Below are 20,486 nucleotides of genomic sequence, written 5' to 3'. Positions count from 1 at the left end.
TCATACTGCCAGGGAGGTTAACATGTTAGCGCCTAGTGGTTGGATTTAGGTTGCACATTTTGTCATTTTGAAAAAAATGCCCATAAAGACGCCTATGATGTATGACATCATATTGGCCTAGGTCAGAAACTGGGAAGCAACTGTAAAAGTAAATATAATATACTCTCCTATCTATTTACTAATGCTAGTAGCATAAGGATTTAAAATAGTTAATGTTGACTGAAAGGGTTTAGTTCCACTTTAATTATTATGTGGGTATTTGTAAGAAAAATAGTATGAAACTTTCAGGTGAAGGTATTCTTTTGTAATGCAAGCTTATCTGTGATTGTATACACAGGTGTGATGGAAAATTTGGGGCTCGGTCCAGATGTTCTACTGAAAGAAAATCCGCAGCTCATTTATGCACGGTTGACGGGATATGGGCAATCTGGAAAATTTGCCAGGTCAGCAGGTCATGATCTTAACTACGTCTCTCTCTCAGGTATGCAGCAACCTCACAAATCCCATTTACACTTAAAGGGAACAAGTTTGATTATTATTTTTTATTTATTTTTAGCAAGTTTAAAAGTTTTTATAAACTGATGTTTAATACCATGAATAAATCAGTTGATGAAACATGTCGGGGTGTGATTGCTAAAGTCACAACCGCTACCTTAACCTGCTAGTTTGGACGTGGAATGGTCTATTTTTTTGCTACCAGCTTAATCACCTGAGCAGCAGCTCCAGTACTACCTGCATAAGGGCTGTGAGTAATAACTTGGGCTATTCGTTGGTCCGCTGTGACCACTAGTTCACCTGGAGGAAAATTATTTTCGTTTGTGTGTACACCGTGCTATTTTTGGATTTCATTCACTGCTTTTGACAAGAATTATGTTTGTGAGTGCTACTTTTGGGAGATTTTTAGTGTGTTATTAAAAAGTTGTGTTACAATATCACACTATTGTGCTCTCTCTCTTCATTGCATATGGCTGTCATCTTGGAGTTTTCTGTTTGCATCGGATCTTCACCCTTTTAACTGAATGCTCCACTCTATTAAGAAGGAGCTCCATCAATTAATAACTGAGTGGGTCAGTTAAAAAACCTGTGTGCCTAAACACGAGAGTGTCAGGCCATTTGTTGCGGTGAGTTTGCATTTCTGGTGGTGGAAGCACATAGTCACTATGGTGTGGTGAAAGCACTCACTGAAGATTGTGAAGGAATTTCTTCTGTTTTTCACCTATGAACTTTATTTATGTTCACCTAGTCAGTTAATGGACTTTTTTGCCAACCTGTTATTTTTGGTGCAATTTTGGCACATATTTTGGACACGTATATATTATCTCACTTAGAGGGTGGATTATTCACATATTTTTCACTGTGTCACTGTACCAATATTATATATGTTGTTTCATTTTTCACGTATTATTTGTGAGCGCTGTTTAATATCACATTTGGTACCTTTTTCACATTAGGTAGCACTGTATTTGCATATTAACAATTTTTTAATACATTATATACTTCTAAATTGTTTGTATTAACCGCTTCCATACCAGGCACGTACGCACCTTCCTGCCCAAGCCAATTTTCAGCTTTCAGCACTGTCGCAATTTGAATGACAATTGCGCGGTCATGCTACACCGTACCCAAATTAAATTTTTATCATTTTGTTCCCACAAATAGAGCTTTCTTTTGGTGGTATTTGATCACCTCTGCGATTTTTATTTTTTTGCGCAACAACTAAAAAAAGACCGTAATTTTTGAAAAAAAATAAGTTTTTATATTTTTCTGTTAATTTTTTTTGTAAATAAGTACGTTTTCTTCTTCAATTATGGGCACTGATATGGCGGCATTGATGGGCACCGATGAGGTGGCACTGATGGGCGCCGATGAGGTGGCACTGATGGGCACCGATGAGGTGGCACTGATGGGCACCGATAGGCGGCACTGATGGGCACTGATAGGCGGCGCTGGTATGCTGCACTGATGGGCACTCATAGGTGGCACTGATGAGCACTCATAGGCGGCACTGGGCACTCTTTGGCGGCACTGATGGGCACTCATGGGTGGCACTGATGGGTACTTATGGTTGGCACAGATGGGCACTGATAGGTGGGCACTGGACATAGATGGGCACTAAGAGGTGGCACCGATGGACACTGGGTGGCACTGATGGACACTGAGGGGTGGCACTGATGGCATTGCTGGGCATCATTTGAGCCAGTGCCCATGTTGCCAGTCAGTGCTCATTTGTGGTGTTATTTATTTATTTTTTATTGGTGTTTTTTTTTTGCTCGGGGGGCACTCCCTGGTGGTCCAGTGTTGGCATCCGAGGGGGGGGGGGGTGCGCTGATAAACAATCAGCGCGAACGCCCCCTGTCAGGAGAGCCGCCGATCAGCTCTCCTCTAGTGAGGAAGAGCCGATCAACGGCTCTTCCTGTTTACATCGTGATCAGCCGTGGTTGGACACGGCCTATAACGATGATCACGCCGGAGGCTCTTTACTGAGATCGGAGATGCAGGGTGTCAGACTGACACCCCGCATCACCGATCACCGCGCTGCGCGCCCCTACGGGCGCGAGTCGGCATGAAATCCTGCAGGACGTCAATAGACGTCCAGTCAGGATTTCACAACCACTTCCCGGACGTCAATTGTATATTGACCAGGCGGGAAGTGGTTAAAGGGGAACAGCCAAAAACATAAATGTATTTTATTGGCAGACTTGAAAATTGCTGTTCACAGACACTTTCCATTCAATCTGACAGAACTTGAGATATTTGACAAAGAAGAATGGGCAAAAATGTCACTCTCTAGATGGGCAAAGCTGGTAGAGACATCCCCAAAAAGAATTCACGTCATACTTTTCACATATTTATTTGTAAAAAATGTTGAAAACCATTTATCATTTTCCTTCCACTTCACAATTATGTGCCACTTTGTGTTGGTCTATCACATAAAATCCCAATAAAATACATTTATGTTTTTGATTGTGACATGACAAAATGTGGAGGGGTATGAATACTTTTTCAAGGCACTGTAAAACAACCAGCAAAGGAATTTGTTGCTGGTTGAGCAAGTTCTCAAATCTTTTGACCTTTCTTTATTTATTGCGACACATGGAGTGTATTAAAAAGCTATGGGGTTGATTTACTAAAACTGCAGAGTACAAAATCTGGTGCAGCTCTGCATAGAGACCAATCAGCTTCCAGCTTTTTTTTTTTGTCAAAGCTTGAGGCCAGGTTCACACCTATGCGAATTGAGTGTGGCTTAAACCGCATCCAATTCGCAGGACATTTCAAAATACATTGTTTTCAATGAGGCTGGTTCACATATGTGCGATGCATTCGCACTGCGCATTGCCTCCAAACCGTGTGCGGTTTTTAGGTCTTGTGGTGCGGCTCAGGTGCGAATTCAGTACCATTATCTTCTATGGGTTCTTCGATGTGTTCAGTTCTCTTCAGGAATTTCTCTCATTCAGCTCAATACAATTCTCCCCCACTCTCCTCTCACCCGGAATTTCTTCCAGGTCTCCAAATTCGCATCTAAAACGTTGCTAATCTGCTGAACACTTCTCTTATCTCTTCTTTTGAAAATCTGCAATGCTTTTTAATATAGCAAGTAAGGTACTACTCACTTGCTAGCCGCTCCTACGTTCGTCGGTTTCGTTTTCGTCACATGACGTGCTTTGCGAGTCATGTGACCTGCTTCCCGCGTCACATGACACTCGAGCTAGCGCCAGAATACACGCCTAGCTATTTCGGATGGTCTCCTGTGAGTGTTGAAACGTCACTCCCAGGAGACCTTGCGCCCATTACGCCTCGAGTCGTCGGGGAAAAGGAGCGACGCGCCCACTCCCCGCAGGTAAGAAGACCCGGAAGTGAGGCTGAATACAGGTAAGGGTACAGATCTTGAAAAAAATTACAACTCTACAGGCATTTTTTAAGGCTGCAGAAATGATAGATAGAAAGTTCAGTTTGAGGGTGAACCTCCGCTTTAATTGAACAAGCTGAAGTGAAAAGCTGATCCGGATTTTGCATTCTCCAGTTTTAGTAAATCAACCCCATAGCTTTTTAATACACTCCATGTGTCGCAATAAATAAAGAAAGGTCAAAAGATTTGAGAACTTGCTTATGTGTATAGAAGGAAAAGTAGATACAAGGTCAAATGAAAGTGTACAATGTATGTGCATACTTAATAGAGCGTGAAATCTTTAATATTACTTGTACTGTATTATTATTATTCTATGAACTCATGCATTATGCACTCTAATGGATTGACTTGGAACAATCTATACTTTTCACGTAGTTTGGAAAAATTACGAGTTTTTATTGCTTACTGTAACAGAATATATGGAGCGTAGTAATAGAATATTGGAGTTTTAAAGTAACTGCCCATTTTCATCTAACTTGTATATTGATTGACCCTGATTTATGGAAGAGCTATATATAATAACTATTTTCTTAAAGCGGAATTCCACCCAAAAGTGGAACTTCCACTTAATCCACTCCTCGCCCCCTTACATGCCACATTTGGCATGTCATTTTTTTGGGGGGGGGAGCGGGGGCTTCAGGAGGAGTGGGACTTCCTGTCCCACTTCCTCCTTCCGCCGAGGGGCTGCTAAGGCGATACGTCATATAGTCTTTTGGCAGCCCCTCCCTGTAGGCGATCGCCTGGGACACGTGACAGGTCCCAAATGATCGGCTGTCCAATCGGATGGCGCAGCGCCGCTCGCGCAGTGGGTGCCCGCCCTAAAAGCCAAAAGCTGTCACGGCCGGGTGCCCACACTTAGAATGAAGACGCCGGCCGGAAAGGAGGGGGGGGGCGGAGCCCCCAGCCAGCGCGTCGCTGGAACGTGGAGCAGGTGAGTGCATGTTTATTAAAAGCCAGCAGCTACACTTTTTGTAGCTGCTGACTTTTAATAAACATTAAAAATGACTGGAACACCCCTTTAAAGCGGAGTTCTAGCCAAAAGTGGAAGCTCCGCTTATCAGCCCCCCCCCCCCTTCCGGTGCCACATTTGGCACCTTTCGGGGGGAGGGGGGGCTACAGGTACCTGTCCCCACTTCCAAGAGTTTGTGCTGCACCCCAAGCCCTTCCACTTGTGACGTTGGCAAATCAATATTCGCTACCGTGTTCCAGGTTTTCCCCCTGGCCAATCAGGACAGGAAGCAGGTCTTAAGACCGGATTGGCTGGGAGGAGAAGCCAAGGAAGCCATGACCTGGATGGGATAAGTGCAGACCTGGCGAGGGGGGAGGGGGTTTGTTTGCCAAAAAATGGAGCAACAGCCGCCACTGTGTTTGAGTTATTTTCCACAATATCAAAGTATAATGGTATGTTCATTGGTTCCCTCCCAAACTGTATACAAGGACAATAGTTAGGGAGCTCTTTTAGAGTCATGGATTGATGGCAATGTACTGTGTAAAGTGATGTGTATTATACCGGTGCTGTATGAATCTGGGAAATAAATAAATTACTGAATCTAAATTACATTTGTTAATCCGTTTCCTCATCCAAATGTTGTAGTTTTGAGATTTTTTACAATCTAGCCTTGTAATAAGGGGATTTTTAATACAGCTTACCTGTAAAATCCTTTTCTTGGAGTACATCACGGGACACAGAGCGGCATATTCATTACTATATGGGTTATATGGAGTACCTTCAGGTGATGGACACTGGCAATCTCAAACAGGAAGTCCCCTCCCTATATAACCCCCTCCCATAGGAGGAGTACCTCAGTTTTGTAGCAAGCAGTATGCCACCCAAAATGTTCCCCATAAGAGGGGTGGGAGCTCTGTGTCCCGTGATGTACTCCAAGAAAAGGATTTTACAGGTAAGCTGTATTAAAAATCCCCTTTTCTTTTCCGTACATCACGGGACACAGAGCGGCATATTCATTACTATGTGGGATGTCCGAAAGCAATGCTTCCAATGAGGGGAGGGAGACATCTCAGCCAGGAGATTTAATTCAGAAAGTATTCTTTAAATCATAATAAATCCAAATTAAATCCAACAAAAAAATAATTATTCTGATTAATTTAATTAATTCATTAATTAATCAAGGGTGCCCCGAATCTAGAGGATCTCAAATCGCAGCCTGCAGCACTGCCTGTCCAAAGGCTGCATCGGCCCTTCGTCTTACGTCCAATTGGTAAAATTTTGTGAACGTGTGGACCGATGACCAGGTTGCCGCCTTGCAAACCTGAGCCATAGAGATCTGGTGGTGTGCTGCCCAGGAGGCGCTCATGGCCCTAGTAGAATGGGCCTTAACTGATAAAAGAGGGGGCAACCCCTTCAAGCCGTAGGCCTGACCGATTACCTGCTTAATCCATCTAGAGATGGTAGCTTTAGCTGCTGCCTGACCTCTCTTAGGCCCTTCCGGCAGAATGAACAATGTATCCGTCTCTCGAATCTCCTTTGTAGCTTTGAGATAGGCCTTCATGGCCCTGACAACATCCAAGGTGTGCAGCAACCCTTCCTTTCTAGAAGAGGGCTTTGGAAAAAAGGATGGTAGGACCAAATCCTGGTTCAAGTGAAAACTGGACACCACCTTGGGCAGAAAAGACGGATGTGGACGGAGAACCACCCTATCCTTATGCAGAATGAGGTAAGGTTCTCTACAAGACAAGGCTGCCAGCTCTGAAACTCTTCTAGCGGAAGCCATAGCGACCAAAAATACCAACTTCCGAGTCAGTAATACTAACGGAACCTCTACCAGAGGCTCAAATGGCTGTTTTTGCAGCGCTGACAACACAAGATTCAAATCCCACGGACAAACCAGAGACTTGATGGGGGGATTAATGCGTAAGACCCCCTGTAAAAAGGTTTTAACCAAAGAGTGCGTGGCTAACGGCCTCTGAAACCATACTGATAAGGCAGAAATCTGTCCTTTAATAGTACTTAAGGCCAAACCCTTATCTACCCCTATCTGGAGGAAACGCAATACCCTGTCAATGGTGTATTTGCGTGGAAGCCATCTCTGGGACTCACACCAGCTTACGTAGGCCCTCCAGACCCTGTAATAAATTACTCTGGAGACCGGTTTTCTAGCCTTAATCAGAGAAGAAATAACTTGGCTAGATAGGCCCCTACCCCTGAGGATCAGGGATTCAGCCGCCAAGCCGTCAAATTTAGATGCCGTAAGGCAGGGTGGAGTATCGGGCCTTGAGAGAGTAGGTCTGGCCGAAGTGGAAGGGTCCATGGTTCGCCCACTGACATTCTCACAATCAGTGAGTACCATGACCTCCCGGGGCCATGCGGGGGCTATCAGAATGACTGGTCTGTTCTCCACCCTGATCCTGCGCAGCAGGCGGGGCAGCATCTGTAACGGGGGGAAGGCGTACAGCAGATTGAACGGGTGCCAAGGGCAAACCAACGCATCGGTTCCACAGGCCAGAGGGTCCCTTGATCGGGACATGAACTTGCTCAGTTTCCTGTTGAACCTTGACGCCATGATGTCCACATCCGGAGATCCCCATTTCTGGCAGATCTCCTGAAAGACTTGGGGATGGAGGGACCACTCCCCTGAAACCAGCTGCTGGCGACTTAAGAAGTCCGCCTGTAAATTGTCCACCCCTGGGATAAAGATCTCCGAGATGCATGGTACATGCGACTCTGCCCACAGGAAAATTAAGCTCACTTCCCTTTGGGCGGCTCGACTTTTCGTGCCCCCCTGGTGATTTATGTATGCCACTGCCGTGGCATTGTCGGACTGCACTCTCACTGGAAACCCTAGAAGTTTGGACGTCCAGGCCTTTAAGGCTAAGCGTGCCGCCCTGATCTCCAGGACATTGATTGGCAGCCCTCTTTCCGACTCTGTCCAAACTCCCTGCTGGACTTGCCCATCCAGGACCGCTCCCCAGCCCTTCAGGCTGGCATCTGTGGTTACCAGCTTCCAGATGATGGGACTGAGTGATTTCCCTTTTAGGAGGTTCTGAGGCTTTAGCCACCAGTAGAGACTTTGCCGGACCCTTGATGGAAGGATCAACGGAAGATCCAGGCGTTGCGGATCTTTGTTCCATGCTGACAGGATGGTTGTCTGCAGGATTCGAGTGTGTGCCTGGGCGTATGGCACCGCCTCGAAGGTGGCCACCATTTTTCCCAGTAATCTCATGCACAATCGGATAGTTGGCTCCCTTTTGCTTAGCACCAACTGGATCAATTCTTTGATCCCTTTGAATTTCTCTAAAGGAAGAAACACTCTTTGTTGCTCCGTGTCTAGCAGCATGCCGAGGTATTCCAATCGTTTTGTGGGCTGTAAAGCCGACTTTTCTTGGTTTAAAACCCAACCGAATACCTCGAGGTACTGAACTGAAAGGGTCACCGCTCGACCCAGGCCCGAAGCAGAGTGATCTATGATCAGGAGGTCGTCCAAATAGGCCAGGATCAAGATTCCCTGGGTCCTTAGATTGGCTAAGATGGGGGCCAGGACCTTCGTAAACACACAGGGGGCTGTAGCCAACCCGAAGGGGAGAGCCACAAATTGATAGTGGCGCCCTGCGATTGCAAAGCGTAGGAACTTTTGATGACCCTGAAAAATTGGAACATGAAGATACGCGTCTCTTATGTCTATCGAGGCCAAAAAATCATTCCGCTGTAAGGCTGCGGCGGCAGACCGTATGGATTCCATCCGAAAGGACCGAATCCTCAGGTAAGAGTTTAGAATCTTTAGATCCAGGATGGGCCTTACATCGCCGTTGGGCTTTGGCACGATGAACAGATTGGAGTAAAAGCCTAGCTTGTGCTCCTGAACTGGTACCTCTACGATTACCCCTTGGTTTAGAAGACGATCCAAGGCTGTTAGCAAGGCAGCCCTCTTTTTCGGATCGCTTGGAATTCTTGATTCCTGAAAATGCGGAGGGGGAAACTCCCGAAATTCTATTTTGTAGCCAGCCGCCACCAAGGAAAGAACCCATTTGTCGGGGGTCTTGGCTTCCCAAACTTTTGTAAAGAATCGAAGCCTGCCCCCCACCCGATTGAGTGGGGGCGCCCCTTCATAAAGCTGACTTTGGAGCAGGTTTAACTGGCTTGCGGGCCCATGGTCGCTTGCCACCCGCGGCCTGCCCCTGCGACTTATTACCAAAGTTTGACCGTGCGGGAGGCCGTCGATACTGCCTGGGGGCCGAGGGCCCTGGGGCTGGGGATTGCTGCCGCTTAAACGCCGGACCTCGAAATCTCTTTTTGACCGGTAAAAGAGTACTCTTGCCACTAGATATTGTCTGTATGTACTTATCCAGATCTTCCCCAAAAAGCCTTCCTCCGTGGAAGGGAAAACCCGCCAACAGCTTTTTACACGGAGTCTCTGCCGACCAATTCTTTAGCCACAGGAGCCTTCGCATATGTACCAAGAATAGCGACAGACGGGAAGCTTGTTGGATGGAGTCCTTTATGGCATCCACCGCGAAACACAGAGCCCTGGGAAGGTCGGCCAGATCCTGTGCCTGCTGAGCCGGGAGCTCTTTTAGCATCTGCTTAGTCTGGTCTTTTAACGCCTGACAAACGCCAATTGCAGCCACGGCCGGTTGCACCACTGTCCCTGCTGTAGAAAAGGATGCCTTCAAAAGGGTTTCCAACCGTTTATCAACCGGATCCTTGAACATCTGTATGTTTTCTACTGGGCAAGTTAAAGATTTGTTTACGCAGGAGACCGCTGCATCCACAGCGGGAAGCACCCATTTCTTTGAAAAATTTTCCTCCATGGGGTACAAAACAGAAAACCTTTTAGGAGGCACAAAAATTTTATCGGGCCGGGCCCAATCTTGAAAGATCAGGTCTTCCAATAAAGGGTGAACCGGAAACACTGCGTTACTTAATGGTGCTTTTAAGGAGCCCAAAGAAGACACGGCAGGAATCTGAGGCCCTGGCGAGGGCAGCTTAAAAGCCGAGCGGACCATGTCCGTTAAAGACTGTACCCACAGATTCTCTGCTTGAGAGACCGAAAAAGGTTCCTCAATAGTGGACTCCTCAATGTCTGAACCTTCTAGGACTTGCTCCGTTTGGTCCTCCTGGGATTCTAACTCCTCTGGGGAGAGAATCTCAGCATCAGAGGACACCAACTTAGGGGACGGAGATCTAGTCCGCTTTTTGGCTGCCAGAGAATTAGCAAGCAAAGTTGTCAGCCTCTGTTCTAACCCCTGCAGGGAGACAGATAACATATCCTGTGTGACAAACACTGGGTCGGGCAGAATGGGGCCAGCCACAGCACCCACCACACCTAATGGCTCCTCAAAGGCGGCATCTTCTAGCTTATTAGGAGAGGACAGAACCAGCATAGTTTGATTAAGATCCTCAGAGCTAGAGGGGGAACCCTTCTGTTTCTTTGCATGTTTAGCACCTTTAGTCCCCGAACCCTTAGGGCCCATGATACAATACCGAGGTACTCCGCTACTAACAACTAACTGTTGTAGCAAGGAGAACAGACAAGAAAAAATTAATATATAAGTAGCTTAAGGCACGAAACCTTATAAGCCAATGGGAAGGTAGTGCACACCTTTCCCCTGAAGAAAACCTTTTTTTTTTTGTGTGTGTTTTTTTTTTTTTTTTGCACTTTAAAGGACTGTGTGAATTGCCAGACTGCTGCCAAAAGACCCTTTGGCTAATAGAGAAAATCAGGAAAAAAACCTCCTATTTTCTCCCCTTGGTCAGTGAGGAGCTTAGCTCCAGACCTAAACAGGTCTCTTTTACCGCCACTAGGTGTCACCCTTTTCTCCGCTCTGTCCTGCTCTGTGTCCCTCCGGTCAGCAGACGAATCCTACACTGACCGGAGGACAGAACTGCTGATGATAACAGCGAGGGGGGAACGCCCCCCTCTCCCCGCCGACGTCGCGACGCTCCCCGCCCCCTCAGCGCGCATCTATATCATGCGCGCGTCCCAGAGGGGAAGCATGTCCATGAGGAGAGGAGCAGCACGCCGGCGGCGCAAGAGGGCCCAGAGCTGCAGGGGAAAACGCACCCAATACAGGCAAGTCCCTGGTCTTTAAGCCGGGAGATAACGGGGGGTGGGCTTGCCCTGCTTGTCCTAGAACCAGGCAAAGAGCCTCTACCCCCCAAAACCATGCGGGACAGCCACAAGCAGACACAGTCCGTGGGGGTGGGGGGCATACTAGTAAATGGGAGGTGACCATCCTGTCTAGCAGACATAGTGGTAGTAGTTGCCCATGCAGAGCATCCCAGGCTAAACCCAACTAGTCTTCCCCCTGAGGGACCTGCCGACGAACCAAGTTCCGCAGGCCCCCCTCTTACCTGCTCCACGCTGCAGGGTATTGCAAAAAGCAAGAGGCCCAATCTTCCCCCATCTCCGTGGGGTCTGTACTAGACCTTCAGGGACCCGGGTCCGGTGGAACACCACTGCCCTGGACCTATATAGCATCCTGGCAACAGTGCCTTTTGGGCTTTAGAAAGCTCAAAGTTCTGGGCCCAGGATCCAGCCCCTAGCGAAGAGGCATTATAGGCGAAACCCCACGACTTGGGGCCCGGGTACTGTCCACTTTGGCTCTGAGGCACTTTGGACAGATCCGGTATAGTCTGCCTAGTCTCAAGGACCTGGAGGCAAACTTCTTTGTGACCAACACCTAAGACACTGGCGAAAAAACTGAGGTACTCCTCCTATGGGAGGGGGTTATATAGGGAGGGGACTTCCTGTTTGAGATTGCCAGTGTCCATCACCTGAAGGTACTCCATATAACCCACATAGTAATGAATATGCCGCTCTGTGTCCCGTGATGTACGGAAAAGAAAGAAATTGGCACTACTAGGAGTTGTACATTCTTATGTCCCTCCTCATGTATTCCGCAATGAAGGGCCCTCTTTGGAGCAGAGGATATAGTCCCCTCCAGAGTATATTGAACTACAGGTGCTCTATCAATATTATTAGGCTCAGGTTATGCAGCTCGAATCAGAGACACAGGGGTTGATTTACTAAGAAAACTGGGAAGTAATGTTCGCTTTACACTTATTAGCGCCCAATTAAAGCGGAGTTCCACCCACAAAATTGAACTTTTGCTTTTTCCGGTTCCTCCCCCCCTCCGGTGTCACATTTGGCACTTTTCAGGGGGGAGGGGGGAGCAGATACCTGTCAAATCCAGGTATTTGCTCACACTTCCGGAGAAAGATCGCCGCACATACATGGCGATCTACGCTATGTCCTGTCCCTCCTTCATCCCCCACTGTCTTCTGGGAGACACACAGGTCCCAGAAGACTGCAGGGACCAGTGAGGATGCGCAGTGCGACTCGCGCATGCGCAGTAGAGAACCAGGCTGTGAATCCGCAAGGCTTCACTTCCTGATTCCCTTACTGAAGATGCCGACACCTGCACCCGGGACCCGAGGGACAGATCAGCTTCGGGTGAGGACATCGCGGGCTCCCTGGACAGGTAAGTGTCTTAATATTAAAATTCAGCAACTGCAGTATTTGTAGCTGCTGACTTTTATTTTTATTATTTTTTTTGCTGTGGAACTCCGCATTAAGACTTCAACTAGGCGAATGAAAAGGAGCATTATTAGAGCCAAACATGCTTTTGTAAATGCCGAATTGGCGCTAATCTGCATTTACGCAGATTTGCAAGTGTCCTATGCGCACTGTGGGCATTGTCATGTCTCTATTTGAATGCACTAAATCAAGACAAGGACAAGTCATTGATTCAAGTTACTCTAGGCTACGAAATAGGTACTCATAGTATGGTAGTTTAAAATCTTTTGCCTGTGTGTTGTCAGTCACCACAAAAAATATGTAATGAACTGCACCTTTCATGTATAGAAAGAAATAAAAAGAGTTGGAATGGACAGGCTGCATCAAAGCCTTTCCACTGATCCATGGGAGTCAGTGCTTCCACTATACTGTCTCTCGTCTAATTCAGTAAGGCCTCGTACACACGACCGAGTTTCTCGGCAAAAAACAGCAAGAAACTTGCTGAGATTTTTTTTTTTGCCGAGGAAACTGTCGAGGATCCCGTCGAGCCAAAAAGAGAGCATGTCTTCTTTTTCCTCGACGGGAATAGAGAAACTTGCCTTGTCGAGTTCCACGACAGCCTAACAAGGAACTCGACGAGGAAAACGATGTGTTTCGCCCGTCGAGTTCCTCGGTCGTGTGTACGAGGCTTTACACGTTTATGTCTCCCTGAAGCAATGGTCATGTAGAAGTAGATCATCGGCCTTGCATTTCACAAGTTGATATGATCACATAATTGTGAATAAAACATTTTTATGTGAGATGTGCTCTAGACGTCACATTTTTTGCAGTCAAGTTATGATCATTTGGAAATACTAAACACCGCACAAAATTGTGACTCATTTAAAATTTGTATCAGCAATGGTATTGTTTGTGGATTGTGAAGACAACTGTGGGAATTTCGGTAAAAAGTTTTGTGAGATGGACAGCAACAAGTGAGAGAGACAGAGAAAAATATATATTTTACAAAAACATGAAAACATTACATATTACTAGCATTCTTAAAAACAAGAAAATATGAAGTAGAAGTAATATTGTTGCAATGACAATTTATTTTAGAGAAATAAACAGTTCATCTCAAAATTAAAATGTATTTTTTTGTGGAAATAAATAACAACTGTACAATTCTAATCAATGGTTGAAACTTGCATTTGGCTATACATTGCTCATTTTACAGCTTAAATGCATTTTAGCACTTGGTAAAAAAATAAATGGGAGTTAAAATGAGAGTATTTTGCATGTCTGAGTTGTGCTTGCACTTGTGCTGGTACAGGGTTGTAGAAAGAAGGAATTTATCTCTTCTCAGGCCTTGTACACACGAGGAGACATGTCCGATGAAAACGGTCCGCGGACCGTTTTCATCGAACATGTCTGCTGGGAGCTTTTGGTCTGATGTGTGTACACACCACCAGACCAAAATCCCCGCAGACAGAGAATGCGGTGACGTAGAAGACACCGACGTTCTCTAACACGGAAGTTCAACGCTTCCACGCATGCGTCGAATCAATTCGACGCATGCGCAGGATTTCGGGCCGCTGGTTATACGTCATAACCAGCGGACATGTCCGATGAGTCGTACTAACCATCGGACATGTCCGACGGACATGTTTCCAGCGGACAAGTTTCTTAGCATGCTAAGAAACTTTTGTCCGCTGGAAACCTGTCCGCTAGGCCGGAAAACTGTCCGCTAGGCCCTAAACACGGTCGGACATGTCCGCGGAAACTGGTCCGTGGACCAGTTTCAGCGGACATGTTCGGTCATGTGTACAAGGCCTTAGACTTTCAGTTTCTTTTTTAACTACACAATAGGACTTGATCTCATGTATATTCTTCACTGGGATCCAGGAGACCTTGTTCACACCACAGCAGAGGTGTCTCTAAAGGGGAATCTTTTCACCAGGGCTTCCAGGACTTTTATGAAGTTTTCAGGAGATGGATGTCCAACCAAATGGAGTTGCCAGTTTTGAAAAGAAATCATCCTGTTTGATAATATTGCAATATTATAAAAATGGACATGTTACTGTCCATAGATTAATCTATCCTAATATTCTTATATCTGTTAATTTGTATAAAATGCTATTTTCTACATCCTTGTAGGTTTGTTGTCGAAACTGGGAAAGAACAACGAGGCACCAACTTTCCCCCTCAATCTCCTGGCAGACTTTGCAGGCGGTAGCTACATATGCGCACTGGGCATTGCCATGTCTCTATTTGAACGCACTAAATCAGGACAAGGACAAGTCATTGATTCAAGTATGGTAAGTATTCTTTCTCCTTACTCTAGGCTACGAAATAGGTACTCATAGTTTGGTAGTCTAAGATCTTTTGCCTATATATATATAGTAAGAAATGTATTCTAAAGAGTTGTAATGGACAGGCTGCATCAAAGCCTTTCCACTGATCCATGGAAGACAGTGCTTCCACTATGCTGTCTCTCATGTAAGTCATTAACACTTGTGTCTCCCTGAAACAATGGTCATGTTGAAGTAGATCATCGCTCTTATGTTTCCGCAGTTGATATTCAGTAGATAATTATTATTTTTTATATATTTTTACAGCTTGACGTTAAAAGGTAGTCTATTAGTGCATGCAGATTTACAACTTATCTGAAGCCATCCTGGTTATGTTTGGAAATCCATTTATTGTCGGTAAATCCCAAGGCTTTGTAGTTGATATCACTGCCAGTTTCCCTTCTGTACAAGGCAGCAGAGGGTTCGGTGTGACCACTGTGAGTAATTTGTTTGTTTTTGAACAGTGCAGTCACCAACGAGCCCCTATCCCTCATTGACCACAACATTACATTTACAGACCACGTAGCAGGTGTTACAGGGTTGGTGAAGTCCTGCGAGCTTGGCAGAAGCCAATTCATGAACAGAACTTGAAGCACATCATTCTAAAGAATTAAAGTATAACTACAGGCACTGTCTGTGTCCCCATTAAAGAGATTCATCTTCTTTATTTGTCTTGTTTACCATTATCATTGAAAGGGAAAGTGAAAGAAAATCACACATTTTGGGTTGTCCCCAGAAAAGTAATAGAGGGGAAATCTTCCAATGGGGACATTAGTTCTGGTAACCTAGGGGTCCCCAAGAAATGTTCTTAATTTGCAGGGATTTCTTCTCACTTCCTTTTTGACTATTGGACATAAAGTTAAGGGAAATCTCCCCAATGGGATATAGATGGCGTAAAAAAAAAATCTGACAGGGGTTATAACCTTCCCTTACTCTATCCAAAATGAAAAAAAAAAGGTTTGCCTTTAGTTCTACTTTAACATGGAAAAAAATATTAAATTCACTTTAAACTTACCGGTAACTTGACAGTACTAAAGCACATATCCCATGAAATATAATATTTTTCATTATGGGCCGGGGCAAACACCCAGGCAAGAGCGCACATTTTTCGATGGCAAACATAGCCATATTCATTATTAAAACTAGGTACCCGCTCCCTAAAAAAATCTTTTTTGTGCCAAATGTCTTAGAGGAGGGGAACAGGAGGACATAAAGTGGAACTTCCCCTTTAGGCCTTGTACACACGGGCAAACATGTACAATGAAAACGGTCCGCCGGACCGTTTTCAGCGTACATGTCTGCCAGGAGATTTCTGTATGATGGCTGTACACACCATCATACAGAAATCCTTGCGTACTCTATACGCGGCAACGAGGGCGCGACGATGACGCGGCGACGTGCGCGGCCCTGCCAGTTCAATGCTTCCACGCATGCGTCAAAGTCATTCGACGCATGCGAGGGATGGCGGCCGCTCGGACATGTACGGTAGGTCTGTACAGACGACCGAACATGTCCGATGGACAGGATTCCAGCGGGCATGTTTCTAAACATGTTTAGAAATATTTGCCCGCTCGAAAAAGGCCCGGTGGGCAAATGTTCGTTGGAATCCTGTCCGCTCGGCTGTACAGACGACCGAACATGTCTGCTAAAACTGGTCCGCGGACCTGTTTCAGCAGACATGTTCGGTCGTCTGTACGGGGCCTAAGGGTAAACTTACATTTTAATTCCAGTGCAGGCCTACCTTATCAAGCACCGAAAATGTTCTGCCCTTGAACAGAACTAAAGTTTCAGTGACTTTTTACTTTAATCTGATCACATCTATATTTAACAAAATACTTTTAAAGTATTTATTTTATAAGAACTGCAAAAAATATTTGCTTAAAAAAAAAAGCACAAATGAAAGGAAATCCTAATTATCTTAGTGTATATAAGCTAAGCAAGAGTATCATAGGATAGTTGGGTTCTTAAATCCATCTTGCAGTGCAGCTCAGATCATTTGTACGCTGGTAAATTGCCTAAGCTGGCTGAAGTATACAGGAAGTTTGTGGCCGGATAATCCTTCCTATATATTTAGTTCTAATTAGTATATATACAAAGTTAGATGTGATTTTAATCAGCCTTCCAATCTTTCACTTCAAGGAATCATTTCCTCATTTTTTTTCCCTGTAAAATAGTGTTTTGCAATAAAGACCTCCAAGCAGATTAAAGCTGGTGATATGTGGTAAAATCAAGCCACCCAGTAAAATCTTGTCTTAAAAAGAACAGCAGGGTAATTGATTATCTGTATCAGATATAATGATTTAGCTACGGAAGTGTATTTTTTTTCTGCTTCTGGGAAAGCTCACTTGTCCAAATTAGTACCTTCAGGGCTCCTGACAGCTTTACATATTTCGTTTTTTTTCTCTCCTGTCCATGCCTCAGGATGATTGTGAAGCAAATTTCACATAATGATCCCTAAATTAACCATGGTTTATCCATCATTATATGATAAGTAGCCATGTTGTCAGTTTATGTTGCACGCTTCTGATGCAGATTACAGTCTGAGTGCTGTCATAGTCATGCCCACGCTAAAGTTTCAAAACACCCACCGCTTTGAAAGTCATCTGTGGGTCTGGTAACAATTGAAGACTAGTAGGGCTAGATTCAGATAGCCCTGCGTAATTTAGTGCGGGCGTAACATATCTCCGATACGTTACGCCGCCGTAAATTAGGGCGCAAGTTTCGTATTCATAAAGAACTTGCGCCCTAAGTTGCGGCAGCGTAAAGTATGTGGGCCGGAGTAAGCCCGCCTAATTCAAATGGGGATGATGTGGGCGTGTTTTATTTAAATTATAGTTGACCCCGCGTATTTTATGTTTTTTACGAACGGCGCATGCGCTGTTCGTGAAAGAATCCCAGTGCGCATGCTCGAAATTCCGCCGCAAATCGTCATTGCTTTCGACGTGAACGTAAATTACGTCCAGCCCTATTCGCGAACGACTCACGCAAATGACGTAAAAAATTAAAAATTTGACACGGGAACGACGTCCATACTTAACATTGCGTACGCCTCATAGAAGCAGGAGCAACGTTACGCCGGAAAAAGCCTTACGCAAACGACGTAAAAAATTCCGCCGGGCGCACGTACTTATGTGAATCTGCGTAACTAGGTCATTTGCATATTCTACGCCGAAAACGACGGAAGCACCACCTAGTGGCCAGCGTAAATATGCACTCTAAGATACGACGGCGTAAGAGACTTACGCCAGTCGGATCTTTGCCTAATTTCGGCGTATCTTGCTTTCTGAATACAGAAAGAAAATACGCCGGCGCAGCTTTGAATTTACGCGGTGTATCTATAGATACGCCGGCGTAAATTCTTGCTGAATCTAGCCCGTAGCATTTAATCGAACTTGAGGTTTCAGAGCTGTATATTGTGCAACCAGTCACCGCCGATGAGCTAACTTGAAGCAAACCCATGGTCATAACCTAGAAAATAAATCGCAAAGTTAGATTTTTGTAGTTTGCATCTTTTGGTTACACACGAGGGTTGATTTATGAAAGGCAAGTAGACTGTGCACTGCGCACTGTGTAAGTGAAGTTGCACTCATTTTTCTTAGTAAATGTAGTGGAACTCCACTTTGTAAAAAACATACACTCAAGAAAAATCAAATAATGTTGATTGGTATGCCAGGGCTACAAGCCCATGCCCCCTTGGTTTCTCTGCCCAAACCTTCCTATATCCCTGCAGAGATTACCTAATCTCTGTCAGGCAATCCCGGGTCTTCTGGACGAAGGGGTCACTGCGAAAGTTCCTGTTATAAATTTGTTTCAAGCATTCTACTCCACCCTGCCCGCATCTGCCTGGAAGCCCATCTTGGATCTCAAATCTCTAAGGGCCAGATCCAGAGAGAGAGTACGCCGGCGGGGAATGTGTGGGAATGCACGGCGGGAAATTTCGAAACGGAGCATGCACAGTTCATTCGGTGCGGGGACGCGCTTCATTTAAATGAAACACGCCCCCTAATCGCCGATTTGAATTCCGCCGCCAGAAATACACTACGCCGCCGTAACTTACAGCACGAAATCTTTGAGGATTTGAAAGAACGCCAGGTAAGGTACGGCGGCGTAGCGTATCTGATACGCTGCGCGGGTGCAGATCTATGTGGATCTGCCCCTAAATGTCTTGATTTGAGCTTCGAAATTCTACATGGAATCCACAAGGTCTGTCATCACTTTCTTTCACCGGGGAGATATTTTGGCTTTTTTGACATCAAGGATGTGAACATGCATGTTCTCATCTCTCCAGCGCATTGTTTCCTATATTTTCCTATACTTTCCAGAGTTTTTCTCCCACAGAAATATCAGATCCCAACTGTCCAGTCTAGTAGTTGTCTGATTCTTTACTTTTGTATGAAAGTCCTGCGCTTGATGGTAACCTCCTTTAGAGGCAGTGTATGACATGTTTGATATATTTTTTTTTTTTTAAAACAAAACTTTACAATCACTATAACTTATACCAGGTGGACGATTCGAGCTTCTCTGTTTCCAGCTTTGGGTGTAGGGTCCTTCAGGCAGCAGTGGCGGCTGGTGAAGTTTTAGGATGGGGGGGCGTAAGACCCCACCCCTCCACATTTGGTCCCTCCCACATCTCATAAGCCACACCCCTTATAGAATACACCCATTCTGTCCCCTGTATTCCACTTGCTTCCACTCATAGTGTCAGGAGTATACAGCTCAGCATCACAGCACAGAGTATATAGCCCCAGCATCACAAATCATGGTATATAGCGCAGCCTTACAGATTGGCGCAAACAAACTAAAAAATTACACTGTTAGTAAAGAAGGACTCTTAATGGGCACATGATTACCAGAGACTGCGGACATACTGCACAAGATGACCAGAGACTGCGGACATACTGCACAAGATGACCAGAGACTGTGGACATACTGCACAAGATGACCAGAGACTGCGGACATACTGCACAAGATGACCAGAGTGTGCGGACATACTGCACAAGATGACCAGAGACTGCGGACATACTGCACAAGATGACCAGAGACTGCGGACATACTGCACAAGATGACCAGAGACTGTGGACATACTGCACAAGATGACCAGAGACTGCAGGCATACTGCACAAGATGACCAGAGACTGCGGACATACTGCACAAGATGACCAGAGACTGCGGACATACTGCACAAGATGACCAGAGACTGCGGACATACTGCACAAGACTGCGCCACAAAGGCATTTTTGGGCTGCCAATGTAGCGCCACATCTGCAATCCCGTGATTGCACAGACGTGGCGCTACCCATACTGCACTGTGCCCGGGAGGGGGGGGCGGCGCCCGGGCGCCCTTTATGGGCGGGCCGCCACTGTCAGGCAGTATCCAGGTCTCTGTTTTCTTGAGCCTGCTATGTTTCCCACTATTCAATTGGATGGCTTTTGAATCTCCCAAAGACGAAAGAACTTGTATCCTTCAATGGAAAAGGAAGCAAATAGGATTTTGTGCTTACCATAAAACCCTTTTTTTGGCATCCACTGAGGAACACAGGTCCCACCCCTCTGAGTTTATGATTATATTATTGGGACTGCTTTGCTACAAAATAGTGCTGATAAGAGGAGGGATTACCAACCATTTTTTTGTTTGCCAGTGTCCAATCAATTGAGTGGTAGTATAACCTGAAGGTAAGACTTCCTGTGTCCCTCAATGGGCTCTAAGAATTTGTTTTATGGTGAATACAATAATCATTCTATTTTAAAGTGAGCGTTTGAGCTTCTTGATGTATT

General features: G+C 45.5%; 1 protein-coding gene across 1 annotated transcript in view; it reads left to right on the top strand.

Annotated features, from left to right (window-relative positions):
* The window catches only part of AMACR (alpha-methylacyl-CoA racemase), an 82,784-nt gene that overhangs the window by 30,445 nt on the left and 31,853 nt on the right, over positions 1 to 20,486 (top strand). Inside the window, exons 3-4 of the mRNA XM_040338130.1 lie at positions 338 to 481; positions 14,518 to 14,678. Of these exons, the coding sequence (XP_040194064.1) occupies positions 338 to 481; positions 14,518 to 14,678 (305 nt within the window). The remainder of the gene's footprint in view (positions 1 to 337; positions 482 to 14,517; positions 14,679 to 20,486) is intronic.

The sequence above is a fragment of the Rana temporaria genome, chromosome 1, assembly GCF_905171775.1.
Source record: "Rana temporaria chromosome 1, aRanTem1.1, whole genome shotgun sequence".
Classification (NCBI taxonomy): Eukaryota; Metazoa; Chordata; class Amphibia; order Anura; family Ranidae; genus Rana; species Rana temporaria.
The sequence above is the reverse complement of the archived record's forward strand: the minus strand, read 5'-3'. Positions and strand labels throughout refer to the sequence as shown.